The following is a 20508-nucleotide window of genomic DNA, read 5'->3' on the forward strand; positions in this document are numbered from 1 at the left end:
GGCAGCCTCAATCCTTTGTGGTGCAGGGGAGGAGTTGGCTAAGAGAGGATATGGCCATGACTCATTCCTGGGACCTCAGCTGGTGCTTTTGGGGCAATGTCCCAGAGACTCCCTCTGCAGCTTTATTGGGGGTAGGGGTGATGGCTGGGACTCTAGCTTGTGTCTGCATAACTCACAGCTGCAAGGAGGTAAATGCGGCAATGTGCAGTGGCAACGGGGTCCGTTCAGGCCCAGGGGGCTGGTGGGGTGGGCACAGTGAGAGGGGCAGGTGCCTGCTGGGCTGGCAAGTGAGCAGAGCCAGGGCTGGCTCCCCCAAGTGCCCAGCCTCCCTCCCAGCATGGGGCTGGCACTGAGTGGGCAGCTCTGCTGGAGACACATGACTCAGCCTGACCTTGAAATTCTCCCTCCAGCCGATGCCCTACACACCCACAGCCCCCTCTTCCTGGAGGGCAGCTCCCGGGACAGCCCACCCCTTCCGGACGCCCCTGCCTCACCCCCTCAGTCCTCGAGGTTCCAGCGCCCAGGACGGAGGATGAGCGAGGGGAGCTCCCACAGCGAAAGCTCGGAGTCCTCGGACAGCATGGCACCCGTGGGTGCCTCCCGCAGTGAGTGAGGTCCTTTTGGGGCCCTGCCTGGATTCGGGGGAGGGGAACCTTCCTCTGGGTGGTTGCTGGGTCACTGCTAGAGCTGCTGAGGGCAGGCCCTGGGGTAGGGAGAGGGTGAAAGAAGTCCTGGGGGCTGCTTCTGCCTTTAGAGAGCTGGGCATCTGCTGGTGGAGACCTGGCATCGGTCCAAATCCTCACTCTGGCCCCAAACTGAGCTCTGACCTTGGAGGAACCTTGACCTCTGACCCTGGACAGAGCCCTGAACTCTGACCCTGCCTCAAATCAGAGCTCTGACCTTGAAGAGAGGAGTGACCCCTGATCCCTGACAGGGTCTAAGCTTTGACCTCAAACAGAGCCCTGACCTCTGACCCCAGACAGGGCTCTGACCTCTGACCATTAAGGAAGCCCTGAACATTCCAGACATAGACTCAGCCCCAACTTCAGGCAGAGCCCACTGGGAACTGCCACTGAGCGGCAGCCCTGGGTGAGACTGTGGACGTCTCTGTGGATCTGGCCCTCCTTCCTGGGCATGGGCTTGGTGCGCACATCTTCGGGGAGGGCTGGTGGGTTTTGAGAAGGAAGGAGGAAGAGCAGTGCATTCCCCAGGACTCCTCCAGGCCAGGGTGCTCCAGCCCAAACCTGTGCCCCACGTGGGGCATCCACCACCAGTCTGTGCAATGGGAGACCCCGCTGCCCCTCAGGTGACACCCCGGGCCGGCCACGCATCCTCACCTTCCTCTCCAACCCACAGTCACAGCCAAGTGGTGGGGAACCAAGAGGATCGACTATGCCCTCTACTGCCCTGATGTCCTCACGGCCTTTCCCACCGTGGCCCTGCCCCACCTCTTCCACGCCAGCTACTGGGAGTCCACGGACGTGGTGGCCTTCATCCTGAGACAGGTACCGCTGCCACAGTCGCGGGCCTGCCCGCAGCCACCCCGAGGGGGTACCGCCCTTCTCCAGCTGGAGAGGAGGCTGTTCTTGCAGATGCTGTTCAGCTTTTGGCCTTGATCCTAAGAGCATGGGGAAGGCACTGGGGCACCTACGTGAGTGGGGAGTGACATGACCAGAGAATGGGCTTCATAAAGACGTTGGCTCCTGGGTGGCTGACAGTATGGTACATTCTAGAAAATTAAGTATCAACTACGTAGGAGAGTGTCCCAGTGTTTCAACTTGGAGACTGGAGTATTCAGTTCCCGCTCCCCACTGGGTCTCAATGTCCTCGTCTGCAAAACAGAAGGTAAAGCAGAAAGGCCGGTGCCCAAAGGAGAGCCTGGTGAGGAGGGAGTCTGAGCAGCTGGTCGGGGTCATGATGTTATGAACAGCCGTGATGGCCAAGGTCAGGGGTATGGTTTTATATTGGGTTCAATGGGAAGCCATTACAGGGCTGTGAGCAAGGAAGAAATAGCAACTGACTTGTGTTTTTTGAAGGAAACCCTGAGGCTGAGGCTGCTGTTTTCATGGCAGGAGAGGAACCATGAGGCCTCTTGTGAGGCCAGTGCAGGGGCCCAACTTAGAGAAGAGGCTTGGACTAGGACAGGGGGTGGAGGTGCCACAGTGCCACAGAGTGGCAAGATTTGCATTACGGTGAGAGCGCTTGCGGCTGTCTGCATTGTAGGAGAAAGAGGGGAGCCCAGTAGGTCCTGTTTCCCACTTGAGTGACTAAGGTGGTGCCATGTCCTGCACCTGTGGAAGAGCAGGGCTGGGCAGGGGGCAGAGGAAAGTGAGTTTTGTTTGTCGGTTCTTGGGGGTAGGAGAGAGTGTGCTGGGCTGGAAGTGGGTCCCCAGCCCGGTGGCACCCAGGCCAGGGTGCTCCAGCCCAAACCTGTGCCCCACATGGCACATCCACCACGGGTCTGGGTATGTGAAGTGTGAGCTGCCTCTCAGCTGCTGGGATGGAAGGGGAGTAGGGGAGTCTGGAACTTAGAGAAGACGTCTGGATTCCAGATAAAAATGTGGGTGTCACCAGAGCTTGGACGGCATTTAAAACTGATGATGAGTGCCAGACTAAGGGGGCTCCTACAGAGAGGGAAGTTCAGAGGTGAGTCCTGGAGCTCCCCGGGGGAGAGGAGGAGAAGCCGCTGAAGGAGAGAAGAGGACATCCCTGAGGTTGGAGGACCCAGACAGTGTAGGGAGAGGACCCCTGAGATAGGTAGGGTGGGTGTCACCGGGGCCGTGGCAAGAATGGCTTCCGTAGAGTGATGGACAAGGGCCCTGACTGGAGTGGGTGGAGTCGGGGGCAGGTGAGGAAGGGGTGGCGGTGTATGGGCCAAGTCCTCTGTGAGTGCTGCTGTGAGGGACAGCAGGGACCTGGCAGTCACTGGAGAGGCATGAGTCTGAGAGAGTATTTTTTAAGATGGGCAATATTACAAGTATTTGAATGCTAAGGAGAGTGATCTAGCAGAGGGAGTCTAATCAGTGCTGCGGGATTAGGAGGGGAGCATGGCTGGAGCAATGTCCTCAAGAAGCGAGGAGGGGCTGGGATCAGGACTCAAGCCAGCCTTAAGGAAGGGCCACCTTGTTGTAACAGAGGGAGGGCAGAGAGTGGGGACAGATAGAGGTGGCTGCCAGGTTTGGGCACAGAGGGGCAGAGACTTCTCTCAGGAAGGGAGCCAACTGGGAGACTGCTCTGGCCCCAGCTATCAGGACAGGAATGCAGGGACACAGGTTCCAGGGTCTGCAGCCTCCTGACGGTTCCAGGCTGTGAGGTTGGGGGGTTGCAGGGGCAGGGCTCAGCTGGCCACAAGCTGGTGGGCGCTGACACCCTGGGAGGGAAGCAGAGAAGCCAGAAGACCTGACCGGGGCCCTGCTCGATTCTTGGCCAGGTGATGCGCTATGAGAGCATGAACATCAAGGAGAGCGCCCGCCTGGACCCCGCGGCACTGAGTCCCGCCAACCCCCGGGAGAAGTGGCTTCGTAAGCGGACTCAGGTCAAGCTGAGGGTGCGTGCATGCTCAGTTCACATGTGGCTGGGACTGCGTCCTCCGGGAGGTGGGGCTGGCCTGGGGGCTGGGGCATCCGCATGGGAGGTAAGCGCTTCAATTTGCCCTCAGAGCTCAGCACCCAAACAGGCTGGGGCTCACACTCAGATGAAGCCCAGGCACTGCAGCTGCAAGGGTGTGTGAGTTGCTTCCCCATGGCCTGGTTCCACAGGAGCCCTGAGGGCAGGAGTCCAAGACACTAGGGTTGGTGAGGAGATAACTGTTATGGAGCAATTGCTATATGCCAGGCTACGGTAGATGTGGACTTGAATCACAAAGAGTCCTGGATCTCAGTCACTTACCATTGAGTATGGCCTGGTGTGATATTTGATAGAGGAAGGTACAGATTAAGATAAAGATGGAAAGAAGGATTGTCAGGGCAAATAATTCAGGGCTTCTCTGAAGAGGCTCCTCTGTGGGGTATTGAAGGATGAATAGGAGTTTGAGGTGCATACATTTATTTATTCACTCAGCAAACGATCATCAGTGCCTACTCTGTCTCAGTTATTCTGCTAGAGAGTGGAGCATAGGGTTGTACAGGCACAACCATTGCTATGGTAGGCACCTCCAGTCTGGTGAAAAGACCAGACATGGACCCCAAGAACAATCCGAAAAGGTAGAAGGAGAGCAATCCTTCATGAACCAACTCTTTTTTGATAAACATATTTATTGAGATAAAATCCACATATCCTATAATTTACCCATTTAGATAGTACAATTCAATGGATTTTCGTATATTCACAGATGTGTGCAACCATTACCATGGTCACTTTTAGAGCTTTTTCATAACCTCCAAAAAGAAGCTCTGTACCCTTTAGCTGACACTCCCTCACTTGCCCCAGGCAATCAGTAAGCGACTTTCTGTGTCTGCAGATTTGCCTATTCTGGACATTTCATTTCGATGAAATGATGTAATATGTGACCATTTGTGTCTGGCTTCTTTCACTTAGCACACTGTCTTCAAGCTTCATCCACGTGGTTGCTGTGTCAGAAATTCCTTTCTGAGGTTGAATAATATTCTGCTGTATGCAGATGCTACGTTTTGCTTATCCATTCACTACCTGATGGACATTTGGGTTGTTTTCACTTGTTGTTTTTTTTTTTTTTTTTTTGAGATGGAGTCTTGCTCTGTCACCCAGGCTGGAGTGCAGTGGTGCAATCTCAACTCACTGTAACCTCCTATCCCTGGTTCAAGTGATTCTTCTGCCTCAGCCTCCCGAGTAGCTGGGATTACAGGTGTTCACTACCATGTCCGGCTAATTTTTTTTTTTTTTTTGTATTTTTAGTAGAGATGGAGTTTCGCCATGTTGGCCAGGCTGGTGTTTTCACCTTTTGGCTACTATGAATACTGCTGCTATGAACGTCCGTGTATAAGTTTTTGTGTTTTTCATTTCTCCTGTGTTTTCATTTCTCTCAGGTAGATGCCTAGAAGTGCAATTTCTGGATCAAATGGTAACTCTATGTTTAATCATATAGGGAACTGCCAGACTGTTTTCCACAGTGACTGTACCATTTCACATTCCCACTGCAATGGATGAGGATTCTGATTTCTCCGCATCTTCAGCAACCCCTGTTATTATCTGTCTGTTTGATTCTAGTCATCCTGGTGGGTGTGACGGGGTATTTCATTGTGGTTTTGATTGCATTTCTCTAATGACTAGGGATGCCAGATCTTTTCAGGTGCTCATATTCATGAACCAGCTGCTCCCTCCCCCCTGACAGTGCACCTGTAAGGGGGCCTGCGTCCCCTACTTGGCTGAGTGTCTCCAGGGCAGGGCCCATGACCAGTTTATCTCAGGGACCCCATGCAGATGAGGTGTCTGCAGATATTTGTTGGATTGAATTAAAATGCGTGGGAATTGAAAGGAGATTGAGAACATGTCTTTGAGGAGTCCGAGGAGTGTTTCTTGGTGATGATGACGCTGAGTCTAGTCATAGCGAATGGGCTGGAATGTGGGGGAAGAGGGCCAGGGCCAGGGATGGCACCTAGAGCCAGTGTGGGGGGCGGGGCAGCGGTGTGAGCAAAGGCCTGGAGGCTGCTGCAGAGCCTCGCAGAAAGGACCAGAAGGTGTGGATGGGGAGCAGCAGGAGACAGACTGAAGAGGTCATTCAGGCAAGCCTTGGAAAGCTAAGCTCAGGCTCTGGACTCTACCCAGAGGGCACTGGGGAGCCCGGGAGGGTGTTAATAGATCTGTGCTTTATAAAGACAGAGGATCTGTTGCAGGGACTGCCTTTGAGTAAGGAGCTCCATTAGGAAGCTGTTAGCAGCATCCCGGCAATGTGGCTGTGAGAAAGATGAAGATGTGGCCAGCACGGTAAAGGAGTGGTCACTAGATTGAGAGACTGGGGTCTTGGAAGCCAGGCTGGGAGTGGGGGCTGGTCGGGGCCAACACAGGCTGCAAAATGAACTGAAACCAGAAGAATAGGGAGGTTGAGACAGTCACAGATAAAATGATACAGCGTCCAGGATTGCTCCAGGATAATCCCGGTGGGGCTGGGGCTGAGGCTGGGGAACTGGGCAAGGGAAGAATGAAACCGGGATGGCCATGAGTTCATTGCTAAGTGGGGGAGCAGGTGCCGGGAACACGAGGCTTTGTTACACTCTTCTCTCTCTCTCTCTACGCTTGTGCATTTGAAATTTTATCTTAAAAAAAAAAAAGACAGATAGTAAATATCTGTTGGATGTGAGCTGTGATGTAGAAGAAAGAACCAAAAGTGACCAGGCAGTTCCCAGCCCAGGGATCCAGAAGATAAGGACAGGCTGTGAGGCCAGTTGTCCCCTCAGGGCCGAGCAGAGTCAAAAGCAGAGAACAGGCCGGGCGCAGTGGCTCACACCTATAATCCCAGCACTTTGGGAGTCTGAGGCGGGTGGATCACCTGAGGTTAGGAGTTCAAGACCAGCCTGATCAACATGGAGAAACCCTGTCTCTACTAAAAATATGGAATTAGCCAGGTGTGGAGGCACATGCCTGTAATCTCAGCTACTCGGGAGGCTGAGGCAGGAGAACCACTTGAACCCGGGAGGTGGAGGTTGCAGTGAGCCAAGATTGTGCCATTGCACTACAGCCTGGGCAACAAGAGCCAAACTCCATCTCAAAAACAAAAAACAAAACAAACAAAAAAACAAAAGCAGAGAACATACAATGGCAGGAAGCCCTGTGTGCCTTGAAGACAGCGTTTGGGGGACTCATGGTCTGTTTTTCTCACACGATTCCCTGGGAACACATCTCTGAAACTCTAGCAGAAGTTAGTAGAGAGATAGGATTCCGCAGGCTGATATGCCTCCAGCTAGTCTGAGGAACACTGCAATGATAAAGCAAGGTTGAGCCTCCCTTATAAGGGCTGAGCCAGCTTCTTTCTGTCCTTCCAGAATGTCACGGCTAATCACCGGGCCAACGATGTGATTGCTGCTGAAGATGGCCCCCAGGTCCTGGTGGGGCGGTTCATGTACGGGCCCCTCGACATGGTGGCTCTGACTGGAGAGAAGGTACCCGGGGCTGGGCCTCCCCTCCTCAGCCAGTCCACGTGCACCAGGTGCCTCATGGAGCCACATGGCATGTGGGGTGAGGGTGTCAAGAGGGCCGAGCTGCCTGGGGTGGAAGCACAGGGCCAGGATCCACCCACCTGCTTGGGCAGGCCGGGAAGGACGAGCAAGGAGGAAAGGATGGGCTCAGAGTATCCAAGGACGAATGAGGAGCCAGGGTGGCAGGAGCCAGAGAATGTCAGGCAGGGACCTCAGCCCAGAGATCCCCCCCGCCCAGCCGCTCTGCCAAGCCTGTAGCCCCTCAGCCTTCAGGGAGTCCCCTGACCCCCTTCACTACCGCAGGTGGACATCCTAGTAATGGCAGAGCCGTCCTCAGGCCGCTGGGTACACCTGGACACAGAGATCACCAACAGCAGCGGTCGCATCACATACAATGTGCCGCGGCCCCGGCGCCTGGGGGTCGGCGTCTATCCTGTGAAGATGGTCGTCAGGTAAGACCCAGGGGCCATTCTCAGGGTGGTTTCTCTCATTTCCAGCCAGGCCTGTCTAGAAGGTGGGGTCCTTGGGGTTCTTTGTGGGCCCCCATCTCTGTCTGCATGGACAGAGGTGGATGGGAGAGGTCGCCAGCCGTGGCATCAGGAGATGCCACCCCGGTGCTCTCTGACCTTGACCCAGACTGAGCTCTGACTGCAGCTACAGGCTGACCTCTGGCTTCCGGCTAATGTCTGACCCTGACCTCACGGCTGACCACAGGCAGGTTTCTTTCAGGGGCGACCAGACCTGTGCCATGAGCTACCTCACGGTGTTGCCCCGGGGCATGGAGTGCGTTGTGTTCAGCATTGACGGGTCCTTTGCGGCCAGCGTGTCTATCATGGGAAGCGACCCCAAGGTCCGGCCGGGTGCAGTGGACGTTGTCCGGTGAGTACCACCTTCCACGAGGGCTATATCTCCCTGGGGGGCAGCAGCCAGCAGCCCTGGGGGAAATATGGTGTTTTTCTGATTTGCTCTAGGAATTCTATTGGTCTCTGGGGCTGCGAGCTGAGAAACCCTGGCTTTACCTCCAATAGTAATTTATTGAGTGTCCTTGGGAAACTTTCTGCTGCTTTCTAGACCTCAGCTTGTCTATTTCTTCCTCTCTTCCTTCCTCCCTCAATTCCTTCCTTTTTTCCTTCTTCCCTCCCTCTCTCCTTCCCTCCTTCCTTCCCTCCCTGCCTCCCTCTCTCCATTCATGCATGCATCCACCACTTTCTGAAGCCCACTGTGGCCAGGCTGTGTGCTGGGCACTGATGCAGAGTGAGCTCTTAAGTTGGAGGAAACTCAGAGTCTGGTGGGGAACATAAGTCACAGGCATGAGAAACTGTAACCCAGGACTCCAAGTGATCAGAACCTCAAGAGTAGGACAGATGCCAAGCACTGGAAGTTCTTGGGGGCTGGAGACTGCCCTGCCTCACCCCAGTAACAGTGACGGTTTTGGGGAGAGAAGACGGGCCTGGCTCCTGGGCTCCCGGAAGACTGCTGCCCTCAAGATGCCCAGCAGCTCCGTAGGAACAGGCCTAGACAGGCTGAAGCCCATTTCAGGGGGCCAGCCTCCCCCTTGTAGGGCTAGGTCATTTGTTGCCGTTACCACAAATCCCTCCTGCGTCACGGCCCCTCCCACTGCAGCGGGGGGAAGGTTGTGGTCCTTCCTCTCTGGGGGTCCGTGGTCCTCTCATTGCCTTCCATGGGCTCCAGGGGCCACATGGTGCTCCCCAAACCTCGACAGTCATCAGAAACTCTCCTTTTCATAAACACATCACTGGGCCCCACATCAGAACTAACCAAGATCCCTAGGGGTGATCCCTGCACCCCTGCGTTTGTGTAGAGAATCCCCAGATCCCTCAGATCATCATCCAGGTTTAGAACTCCCCAGCTCTGTTAGCCAGTTCTGGTGGCAGGTGCCATAAAGGTGCCCAACCAGGTCTGGGCTTACCTGACATCTTGCAGCCAGGATTCTGTGTGAAGTCAGCCAACCAGAGCTATCCCACTGCGCTGTGAGAGCACAGAGGAAAGAGGCTGATCCTGCTTGGGAAGCAGGGAAGGCTTCCTGGAGGAAGGGGGGTCTTGAAAGATGGAAGATGGGAACATCGGAAGATGGGAACATCAGGAGATGGAGCCATAAGGGCTGTCTAGGGGAGCGCTGTGCAGCAGAAGAGCCAAGGGCTTGTTCAGGGGGCAGCAAAGCAGCTCTGGGTGGGCTGGGGAGATCCCATTTGCAAAGGCAGAGCAGGGACATGGCCACAGAGGCAGAGAGCGGCCTTGAGGCTCTACCTCAGGGTGCTGGGGAGCCGGAGATGCTGTTGGACAAAGGAGTGCTGGGGTTAGATTTGCGATATACAGAAATCACCATGGAAACGCTGCAGGGGATAATAATAAAGCCAGCCACACCAAGCACACCACCTCGCTCTGCATGTTTGGGATTAATTCCTTCCGTCTTTAGGACAACCTTATGGGGTAGTTCCTATTATTATGCCCATTTTACAGAAGGGGAAACTGAAACCCTGGGAGGTTGGGGAGGGTTGAGTAATCTGCGCAGGGTTACAGGGCTCAGGTTAGATGTGGGTAGGAGTGGGGGCGGAGGGAAAGAGGCTGCCCAGGAGGCTTTTGTAGTTGGCCCAGGAGAGAGATGGGGCCTGAGCTAAGGATGAGAAGCAGGGCTGAAGTGAGAGGGCTGGGGGAGCGGGTAGAGAGTCTGGCCTGGTGAAAGCGAAAGGCTTTCTTCCTGGAGGAGGAGGAGGAGGAGGAGGAGGGAGGGAGGCACAGGGAACAGGGAAGAATGAAAGGCACCTGTCTCTGGCTCTGAAGCGGCTGTGAGCAGAGGGGGCAGGGGTGAGGAGATGAGTCTGGATATGGGCCTGCAGCATCTGCAGGCCTGATCCAGGGGAGATGTCCAGGGCTCAACCCGGAGAGGCGATTAGGGGTCCCCCTTGTTCTCCCTAGCACGCCTCAGACTCGTCCCTCTGACGTCTCAGGAGGGCAGCTGCGGGCAGGGCAGGCTTCTGGGCATCAGGTGGCCTGCACTGGGCAGGGCTGGACCCTTCTAATGCCGTCTCGCCAGGCACTGGCAGGACCTGGGCTACATGATCCTTTACATCACGGGACGGCCGGACATGCAGAAGCAGCGGGTGGTGTCGTGGCTGTCCCAGCACAACTTCCCACAGGGCATGATCTTCTTCTCGGACGGGCTGGTGCATGACCCGCTGCGGCAGAAGGCCATCTTCCTGCGCAACCTCATGCAGGAGGTGAGTGGCCAGCCTGGGCGGGGCCGCCATGGCTTGAGAGCGCATCCCTCCTCTCCACCGCTCCCCGTCTCCCTCCTCCCGGGTGGGGCCTCGTGATGTGCAGTCTGCAAATCCCATTCCCGTGGATCTGGCTGGGTCCTCTAGCAGCCCTGTGAGGTAGGTTATTAGTCTCGTCATTGACAGAGGAGAAAGGTGAGGCTCCGGCGACTTGCCCTAGATCTGAGTCAGACTTTCGTCCTTTATCTCCTGACTCTTGTCTCTACATCTGGCCATTCATGCAATAGACATTTAAGTGCCGATTGTGTTCCTTACTCTGTGCTTGCTGGGGCTGCACAGAGACAAACAGAACCAGGGGGGCAGAGGATGTGCTTTCCGTGACCAAAGCTGTGGTTCGCACTAGCAGCACCAGGGAACTCGGGAGAAGTGCAAATTATCTGCCCTGCCTCCCCCTGCCACCCTCTTAGACCTACTCAATCAGAAACTCTGGGGAGGGGCTCAGGAACCTTTTCACAAGCCCTCCAGGGGATTCTGATGCACAGAAAAATTAATCAAGAATCCCTGACCTAGAGCAGAACAGGCGTTGACATATGATGACCAAACCCAGCCCACAGCCTGTTTTGCCATGACTGGTCAGCTAAGAATGGTTTTTACACTTTCAAATGGATGGAGCGAATAATCAAAAGAATGATATTTCATGACATGAAAATTACATGAATTTCAATGTCTCTAAATAAAAAAAGTTTGATTGGAACACAGCCAAGCTCATCTGTCTACATATTGTCTATGATTGCTTTTGCAATACGACAGCAGAATTGAGTAGTGGTGACACGGTGCGAAGCCTGATATATTTACTATCTGGCCTTTCAAAGAAAAAGTCTGCAAATCCCTGATCTAGAGGAGGAAGGACATGTCAATTGACAACTACTGGTGTGTGGTTGAAAAAGGCCCTTTTAGCAAACAGAGGAGAAAGGACTTCAGTTTGTCCAGGGAGGGCAGGGAAGGCTGCTAGGAGGTGGTAACTTTTGAGCTGAGTCTTGAAGCATGAGTTTGTCAGGTAGACAGTGAAACAGCATGTGCAAAGGCATGGAGGCAGGAGACAGCTTGGAACGTTCCAGGCTTGGGGTAAGTGCAGGTGGGGTTAGACCCAGGTTAGATGAGCCCTCAGAGGTCATCAGGGGCCCAAACTTAGCAGATCTTGAAAACCTTGGAAACCAGGCCAAGATCATAAATTCTCTGCTGAGGGTCATGGGGAGCCATAGAAGAGTTTAAAGCAGGGAGGTGGCAGTGTCTAATTTGGCTTGTAGAAAGATCCCATTGGTGGCTGTGCAGAGAACAGATTGGCAGGAGAAACTGGAGGCAGGGAGGCCAGTTAGGGGGCCGTTGCCCAAGCAAAAGACAGGAAGACCATAATCCAGGGGATGATGAGCATAGGATGGAGAGAAAAACATGGACCGGATTAGGAGGTGGAATAGTCAGGGCTCAGGGATGGTTGGACGCAGGGAGCGAGGAGTTCTAAGATGCCCGTGCTGGGTGACCAGGAGGGATCCAGGTGCTACACACCTGACCAAGGTCTCCATGGAGGCAGAGCCTGTCCGTTCTACTCACCAATATAGCTTCTGGATTGGGGGTGATGATGCTATGTGGTAGGGACTCAATAAATGTTGGTAGAATGAATAAATGAATGAGTGAGTGAATGAGAGGGGACATGAGAGGAGGACCAAGCTGGAGGGAGATGAGCTCAGCTGTGGACATGTCAAGGCTGATACAGCCATGGGACCTGATATGGCTTAGGGTAGTTCTGGGCTGCAGGTGGAGACTGGGAAACAGACACACGAGACAGATCAGTGGAGCCACGAGACGGGAGCCGAGGCATTAGAAGAGGCTGTGCTGGGCCCCTGACAGCAGCACAAGGAGCGGCTGAGGGACCAGGAGGAGAGTGAGGGGGAGGAGGGCCAGGAGAGAGACTACAGGATCGGGAGGAGAGGGGTTCAAGGAGATAGCGCCCCTCTTGCCAAGGGTGTGGGATGCTGAGAACTGTCCACTAGACAAAGATTGGCCACCAGATGACCTTGTGAGGAAAAGACAATTCGGAAGGACAAGGGGGCAAAAGTAGTAGGGAGAGGAGCAGAGAAGGTGGGTGTCAGCTGGGAGGTCATGAGGCAGGTAGGCAGGGTTGCCAGAGCTGGAGGATCCAAGTTATAGGAGTGAGCTCAGGTGAATGAGAAGGTGGAAGGGCCAGACGAAAAGGGGCTGCTCCATCCTCTGAGCCAAAGGCCAGTTGGGAATAAACCAACCATTGAGGTGAGGGGCAGCGGGCTGAGGAAGCCCTCTCCTTGGTCCAGCATCGAAGGCAGTCACCTGCAGGATGGGGTAGGGCTCAGGGAAGGACAGGAAGAAGATGGAAGGTGAGAGCTGCCTGGCTCTGTTTCTTTAGCAGCTCTTGGTAGGCAGCATGTACAAATACACAAGGTGGATAGTGGAAAATTTCCAGGGCTGAGATTTGGCCGGGCGGGTGTGGGAGGAGGATGAAGGGGTGAGAGAATCTGGGGTGGAGGCAGAGGACACAGGGATGCCATGGGTCGCTCAGGCAGGATGAGGAAGGGGCGAGGCAGCAGGGCTGGTACAGAAAAGACAAGTGTCGGTGAGGCTGAGAGCAGCCAGGTGGGGGCTGGCGGAGAAGTGGCGGGGAGGGGGCAGAAGCACTGGGCAGAGCGGACGTGTGGAAGTTCACAGTTAGAGGGGCAGGTTCTGAGTTCGGTCCTGGAAGTGATGGCCACTGACGTGAAAGAAGGTGCGAAGCTGCGAGGCCGGGTGGGAGGTGCTAGATCCTTCACGTCAGACCGTGGGTCATCCCAGAGATGGTGGGGCTTGGCAGGAAGGAAAACTTGTGACCCAGAACCAAAGTCTCCAGTGGCTTTAGAGGAGTGTGAGTGGGAGAAAAAGAGGATGGCAGTGACAGGAGGCACACAGTGAGGGGCAGCTGGGTGGCGAGCACCTCACGGGAGGAGGTAGTTTGATCGGGTTTATCCTGGGGAGGGGAGGGAAGGGTGATGGTCTGGAAGTGCCCCTGGAGCAAGGCAGACCTTGTGCAGTTCTCTGAATTGAATTGGGGATTCTGGGGGGTGGGGCGGGGCGGTCATCACACCAGCCAGCGAGAGGCAGTGGGCACGTGGCAAGCTGCAGTGTGGAGCGGTGTGGTCGGCACAGGATCAGCAGCCAGGCAGAACTGGCCTCCAGTCCTGGCCCTGTGAGCCAGAAACCTGGAACTCAATGTCCTTATCCACAGAGGAACGCTTGCCTTCATTATTACTTAACCTGAGTGTACTGCTGCTGGAGGCGGGGCCGGTAAATGGTGTGGTCACGACTGGACTGTTTACCGGGCAGAGCCCTGGGTTGGGCCTGGGGTGCAGGGAGGGGCAGCCACATTGGGGGTTCATTCCTGACACAGGGTGGCCCCGTGGCTTGGAGTCTACCAGAGTGCACATAAAGGGTCCCCAAGCAGGAGCTCCCTGGGGTTGGCCTGGGAAGGCTTTCCGGGGGTGGGCTGGCCTCACTCTCCCCCCATGCCTTCCCTGTGTTTCAGTGCTTCATCAAAATCAGCGCGGCCTATGGCTCCACGAAGGACATCTCTGTCTACAGCGTGCTGGGCCTGCCTGCCTCCCAGATCTTCATTGTGGGCCGGCCCACCAAGAAGTACCAAACCCAGTGCCAGGTGGGTGGAGGCAGGGCTGGAGGTGGGGAGTTGTGAGGGAGGTCAGGGAAAGGGATAGAGGGAGTAAGCACTTCGTTCATTCATTCATTTGTTCATTCCCCCATTTGCTCATTCATTTATTCAACAAACACTTCGGGGTGCCTGCCTTGGGCCAGGGCCTGTGTTGGGTGCAGGGGTAGAATCCCAAGTGGAGTCAGATGCAATGAACTTCTGTGTAGTGGCAAGATGGACACATTTGCAGTTGGTGACAGTGGAGTGTAGCAAGTGCCATGATGTATGATGGGGAGCACAGGGAATTGTGGGGCCCTAGAGAGGGACTGCTAACCCAGACTCTAGGGCAAGGTTGGGTTTCTGGAATTTGAAGGAATGGTCCAGGAAGGGCCTGAGATTGAGAAGAGTATTTGTGACAGAGGCAGCAGCAAAAGCCAAGGTCAGGAGGTGACACAGAACATGTATATTCTGGGAACTGTCAGTGACTCAGCTTGGCTGCGTGGGACGTGAGCCGGAGGTGGGTGGGCGGGGCTAGAACGGTCAGTGCAGCCAAGATGGCCTGTGTGGGGACTCTGTGAGGGTGTGGGATGAGCAGGTGTGTGATTCAGGAAGCTCCCTCAGGCTGCAGGTGGAAGGTGGTTCAGACGAAGGAAAGAAAAGCCGAGAGGACGTTGAAGAGAAAGTGGAGGGTCTGAGAGGCATTTTTTGGTAGGGGATGGATTGGGTTTGGTAATGCCCAGATCACATGTGCAGGATGAAAGGGAAGGTGGAGGACAGCTGCTTGGTCTGTGGCTTGGGTGACCATGTAGGAGATGCCACTATTGGAATCGTGCAGCAGGTGGAAGGGAAGAAGTTGACCTCCCTCTGGGGCATGTCAAGTGTGCAGTGCCTGAGAGTGACCCGCGGGTAGAGAGGGTCAGGAGATGGTGGCATCTCCGAGTTGGGAACTCAGAGGCCCCGCTTCTCAAACTCTGAAGTGCACAAGCATCACCTGGAGATCTTGTTGACATGCGTATTCTGATTCCACAGGCCTAGGGGCGGGGAGAGGGCCTGAAGTTCTGCCTAACAAGGTGCCGGGGGGTGTTGATGCTGCCAGACTCCATGGACCACATATTGAGTAGCAAGGCTCTGGACACAGCCGGAAGCACTGGCAAGGAGGGCCGCTGCAGGGCTCAGAAAAATGACAAGAGGCATGGAGAGGCCGCGTGACGGGAGGGACTTTGCAGGATTCTAGCGAGCCAAGTGACAAGGATGGGCGCTTCCCCACCCTCAAAAATCCAGAGGCCAAGCACCCTGGCTCATGCCTGTAATCCTGGTGCTTTGATATGCAGGATTGCTTGAGCCCAGGGTTCAAGGCCAGCCCTGGCAACGTAGCAAGACGCTGTTTCTACAAAAAATTTAAAAAATGAGCTGGGCGTGGTAGCATGTACCTGTGGTCCCAGTTACTCGGGAGGCTGAGGCTGAAGTATTGCTTGAGCTGGCGAAGTTGAGACTGCAGTGAGCTGAGACTGGGCTACTGCACTCCAGCCTGGGCGACACAGCGAGAACCTGTCTCAAATAAATAAATAAATAATTTAAAATAAAATAAAATAGGAAAGAAAATCCAGAGAACTCTGGTGTGACCCGTGGGTACAGGTAGAGATGCATGGTTGTCCAGAGCAGGATGGGGACCCTGGAACAGTAAAGGGCTCCCGACTTCCCCAGGGTTCCTTGGAGAAGCTGGAGGGGCCTCCGTAGAGTGGTCCCGGGAAATGATGGGGATAGGATCTGGATCAGGGGCCTGCCCCGCCCCTCCGCCTGATGCGTGTCCCTTCCCCTCCCCTCCTCTCCCTTCCCTTCTCCCCACTCCCTTCTCCCTCTCCTCCCCTCCCCTCTTCCGCCTCCCATCCCCTCTTCCCCCTTCCCTCCTCTCCCCTCCCCTCCTCTCCCTTCCCCTCTTCCCCCTCGCCTCCTTCCCCTCTTCCCCCTCCCCTCTTCCCCCTGCCCTGCCCCGCCCTGCCCCGCCCTGCCCCGCCCTGCCCCGCCCCGCCCTGCCCCGCCCTGCCCCGCCCTGCCCCGCCCTGCCCCGCCCTGCCCTGCCCTCCGCAGTTCCTGAGCGAGGGCTACGCCGCACACCTGGCCGCGCTGGAGACCAGCCACCGCTCACGCCCAAAGAAGAACAACTCTCGCATGATCCTGCGCAAGGGCAGCTTCGGGCTGCACGCGCAGCCAGAGTTCCTGCGGAAGCGCAACCACCTGCGCAGAACCATGTCCGTGCAGCAGCCCGACCCGCCCGCCGCCAACCCCAAGCCCGAGCGGGCCCAGAGCCAGCCCGAGTCCGACAAGGACCACGAGCGGCCGCTGCCCGCGCTCAGCTGGGCGCGTGGGCCCCCCAAGTTCGAGTCGGTGCCCTGAGGGCTGGGCTGTGCTCACAGCAGGGAGCCGGGGGGGGAGCCCAGTCAGGCTGCCTGCGGGGACGGGAGGGGGCTGCCCTCTCCCCGACACAGGCGTTTTCCTGCTTTTTCCCTCCCGTGTCTGTCCAGCAGTGTCCGACCAGAGCGGGGAGGGATCCTGCCCGACCCCGGGGGGCTCCCTGAGCTGCGACGGGGTGAGATCCGGGGGTCTCGGTGCAGCCGCTGCTGCCTCCCACGTGCCTGCGACCGCAAGCCCAAGTCAGGGTTCATGTCTGTGTCATCCTGGGGGCAGGCTTGCCCGGAGCTGAAGCGTTTGGGCAAAGTCGACTACCCTCCTGCGTCCCCAGGCTTCACAGCGAGCTAGGCAGGCCCTCAAGGGGGCAGCCCCAGCCTCGGGACCAAGCGCCGCTGTCAGGCACAGCCTCTGGGCTGTCTTGTGGAGGTGTGAGTGGCATTTGTGGCCGCCCTCCCTGTGGTCCTGGGTCACCATTTTGGGGTTGGCGCTCTTATGGCAAGATGGCCACTTTCTGGGAGTGAGAGCACATCCCCGGGCTCATGTTACGCCGTCTCTGTCCACAGCCCTCAGGGGGTGGGGTCTGGTGCTGACGGTCTGTCCTACAGCTGTCCATTGTCCCCAACCCCTGTTGTCCTCAGTGTCCTCACCATTTCCCTGTGGCCCTGGAGGCAAGGGGTTCCTCTTCCCGGAGCCCTGCCTCATGCCCTCCCTTGGGAGGCTGCACCCTTGGGCTCTGGCTCAGCTGGGCTGGCTGTGAGCCCCTGAGCTGGTTGCTTGCCCTCTCTGGGCCCCGTCTTCCTTCTGTTATTGGAGGGGTCCCCCTAGCTGAGATTGGTGTGAGTCTTTGACTCCCAAGATGTCCTGCAGTTTGGCCCATTGAGGCTTTTCAGGCCTAAGGGTCCCTCCGAGTGTCCTGTGACCCATACCTTTCACACAGCCTGGGAGAGGGGGTCTGGGTGGGCTGGAAAGGAGGGGCTCTTAAAGGAGCCTCTCTGGGTGGGCTGGGAAGGGATCCCTACTCCACGGAGAGGCGCAGCTGGTTTGCCTTGCACTGATGCTCAAACTGGGTGTCCCAGGGACAACCCACCTCCATCTCCTGCCAAAAGGTTACTGATCTGGCTCCCCATAACCCCAGCTCTGCCAGGACCCTTTTATCCTTTTTGGCTCCTGGAGGCATAGAGCTGAGATTCCAGGGTTCTAGGGGTTCCTGGAAATTTGGCTCCAACTGTTGTATTCTCTTCCCTTTCCCCTGCCGCTCACTTTGTGCCCATGACCTCCTCCTGGGTGGTCCCCTGAGGTTGGCAGGACTTGGCCCTTCTGGGGCCTCTAAAGCCTGCCCAGGCCCTCCTGCTGCTGAACCTTGGCCTGGGCACTGCTTTCCTGCATCCTGGAAAACCCCGACTCCCTGGCCCAGGCCCACACCTGCTGTGTAGGGCCGCCCACGTGGCCACTGAGCCCCCATGGGCTGCCATCAAGGCCGGTCCCAGCAATTTCAGCCAGGCTGCCCCAGGGCCCAGACGTCTGTATACACAGCAGGCACCTGTGTCAGCTCAGTGTCGCTTCTGCTCAATGTCTACCTCTCGCGTCTCCCATGCAGCCAATGACGCTGCTGGTGGGGGCGGCTAGCACCACCGTTGTGAATTGCCTGGCAAATTGGGTGCCCTTCTGGGGCTGGAGGGGTCTGGGCTCCTAGCCCCCATCCCTGCTCTCTCCACTAGAAATGTGTCTTCAGTCTGCCAGCTCTTCTGCTCTACTTCCAGTGCTGCATCCTGCACTCAAGTCCAGGGCTGCTGGCGAGTCTATGGGGAGGAGTGCGGATCAGGCTCAGCCTCAGCCCCCTCTATGGTCCTGTCTCCTGGCGGTTCACAGGTGCCCATCCCCCCGTTAACATTTCACAGTTCTTGGCTTTCCAAAGGCACCAGCTCATATGGCATAGCCACTCCAACCCTAATCCTTCCCCCAAATATCCTGATTTAAACTTGGGCAGACTTAGTCTGATTCTTGAAAAAACTCTACCATCTCCTTTTTGTGGAAGGCACTGGTTACGCTAAAATGATAAAATAATTAGTATGAGGTACTTTGCTCCCAGTTAGATTCCCTCTTCCCTGAGAACCCCAGGCTAGGCGAGAGAGGGAGAGGGAGAGAGAAAGAGGGAGAGACAGAGAGAGAGAAAGACAGAGGGAGAGAGAGAGAGAGAAAGACAGAGGGAGAGAGAGAGAGAGACAGAGAGAGGAAGACAGAGAGAGAGAAAGGGAGAAAGAAAGGAGAGAGAGAGAGGGAGAAAGGAAGACAGAAAGAGAGCGCGCATGAGACAGAATCCCTGGGGAATTTGAAGTCAGTGTGCAGGGTTCTGTGGCTCTGGGGTCAGAGCTGGGACACAGGACCCAGCAGGAGGGCCACCACCCCTTCCTTTTGGAAGCAGCTCTGGTTCCAAGCAGCAATCAGGTAGGAGGATCGGGGCTTTGGCTGACGATGCACACACGAGATGCTGATGGTGTACAGTGAGATATTGTGAACGCAACAACTGGAGCTGTAGTCGGTGTGTGCGAATGTGTGTTTATGCGGTTCTGTTTAGTGGCGAGACAATGTATGTTTCAGTACTGCTTTCACGGCAACTGTGTGACGCATATGCACTTTCTATACTAGTGGTTTGTTCAGTTTTGTCTGTCCAGTTAAGTTGGAGAAAGAACCAAGTTGTGTTGTTCTCTGGAGGGGGTGCCGCTGCCTCTCCTTGAGTAGTTCTGTGACCCCCAATCCAGCTGTTTTCTAGAGAATCCTTCTAGCTTCTGGTATGCCTGCTCTCCAGCAGCTGGAAACAGATCTTCCCGCCTGACCAAAGCTCCTTGTTTCTTGCGTGGCATGTTTGTTCTTCCTGATCCGGCGGCTGTCGTGGCCGAGGGCCTGCCTGCCACCTTCCTTCATCATTTGCCCTGTTGGGGTTCAGGGTGCATCCTTAGCCCAGGACCTGCTCTTCCAGCATCATGGGTTTTTTCCTAAAGATCTCAACGGCTCCCTTGGGCTCCATAAAATATTTCTTTTTTAAAAAAGCAGACTCCATTCATGCATTGGGATGAACGGCCCTCTTGTCTGGGTGCCGGGCTACAGCAAACAAATGTGTTCGAATCCCAGTATTCCAGAGATTTCTGGCGGTGGGCTCTCTAGAAGAGGCGAGGCTGGATCTCACGGTTTTTAAACTGTATTTTTACCCCTTTGGGACCCATACCTGTGCCCTGGAGTCTTTCATGAGGCACGTGGGTCCTCTGCATCCTCACTCTCCCCCTAGCCCAGGGGCAGCCCCGGGAGGGGTGCCCTGACCCCGCCTTAAACAACCAACTTTCCCACCGAATCCCATCTGGCGGGGGGGTTTGGGTGCCAAGTGCCCTGGAAACCTATTGTCTTTTGGCTCAGCCAAAAGAAACCTTCCCTCCTTCCTTTCCTTCCGGGCTTGGGGGAACCTTCTTAAAAATCATAGTTAGGGTTAAGTCCAAGCACTGAGGCCTGACCTGGGCTCTGCTCTCCCTGTTGAGACACTAACAGGCAGTTGGGAGGAAAATCTGCATTTGACTCCACCCTCTTTGGGGCAAAGGAGAAACAGGTGACCCAAGGAGGGGCAGGCCAGAGGAGGGCGACTCCTGCACAGGGACCCCCACCCTTGGACCCTGCTGTCCTTTTCTAGTTGTTTACTTGGTGGTGGCAGCCAGTCTGACCTTGTCTGTGGTCTGACTATTCCTAAGTGTGTAACTTTCAGTATTATCTGTGACAGATGGTTCTGTGGTGAAAAAGGTTGATTATATTCCTTATGGCTGCCTTGTACAAAATCCGTTAGAAACGCTATTGTAAGATATCAGATTTCTAACAAGACAAAAACAGCATTATGGAGTTAAAAGATTTTTACAACTGGGTCTTGATTTTGATGTGAGCTGGTTTTTAGCTCTCAAATGTTGTCACTTAAATAAAAACCTGATTTGCCTTTACAACGTGTTTTGGTGTGAACTAAGTTGAGAAACCTTCCCCTTTATACATGTTCTCCCGGGGTTGGGATGGGGGC

The 20508-nt window shown here is 55.7% G+C and overlaps 1 protein-coding gene across 1 annotated transcript in view; it reads left to right on the forward strand.

Annotated features, from left to right (window-relative positions):
- Positions 1-20437, forward strand: part of PITPNM3 (PITPNM family member 3) — a 105985-nt gene extending 85548 nt beyond the window's left edge. The window contains exons 12-20 of the mRNA XM_055258732.2: positions 411-605; positions 1357-1505; positions 3431-3547; positions 6957-7073; positions 7413-7561; positions 7839-7988; positions 10165-10348; positions 13932-14060; positions 16140-20437. Of these exons, the coding sequence (XP_055114707.1) occupies positions 411-605; positions 1357-1505; positions 3431-3547; positions 6957-7073; positions 7413-7561; positions 7839-7988; positions 10165-10348; positions 13932-14060; positions 16140-16445 (1496 nt within the window). The 3' untranslated portion in view covers positions 16446-20437. The remainder of the gene's footprint in view (positions 1-410; positions 606-1356; positions 1506-3430; positions 3548-6956; positions 7074-7412; positions 7562-7838; positions 7989-10164; positions 10349-13931; positions 14061-16139) is intronic.
- Positions 20438-20508: the final 71 nt, after the last annotated feature.

This window comes from Symphalangus syndactylus, chromosome 20 (assembly GCF_028878055.3).
Source record: "Symphalangus syndactylus isolate Jambi chromosome 20, NHGRI_mSymSyn1-v2.1_pri, whole genome shotgun sequence".
Taxonomy (NCBI): Eukaryota; Metazoa; Chordata; class Mammalia; order Primates; family Hylobatidae; genus Symphalangus; species Symphalangus syndactylus.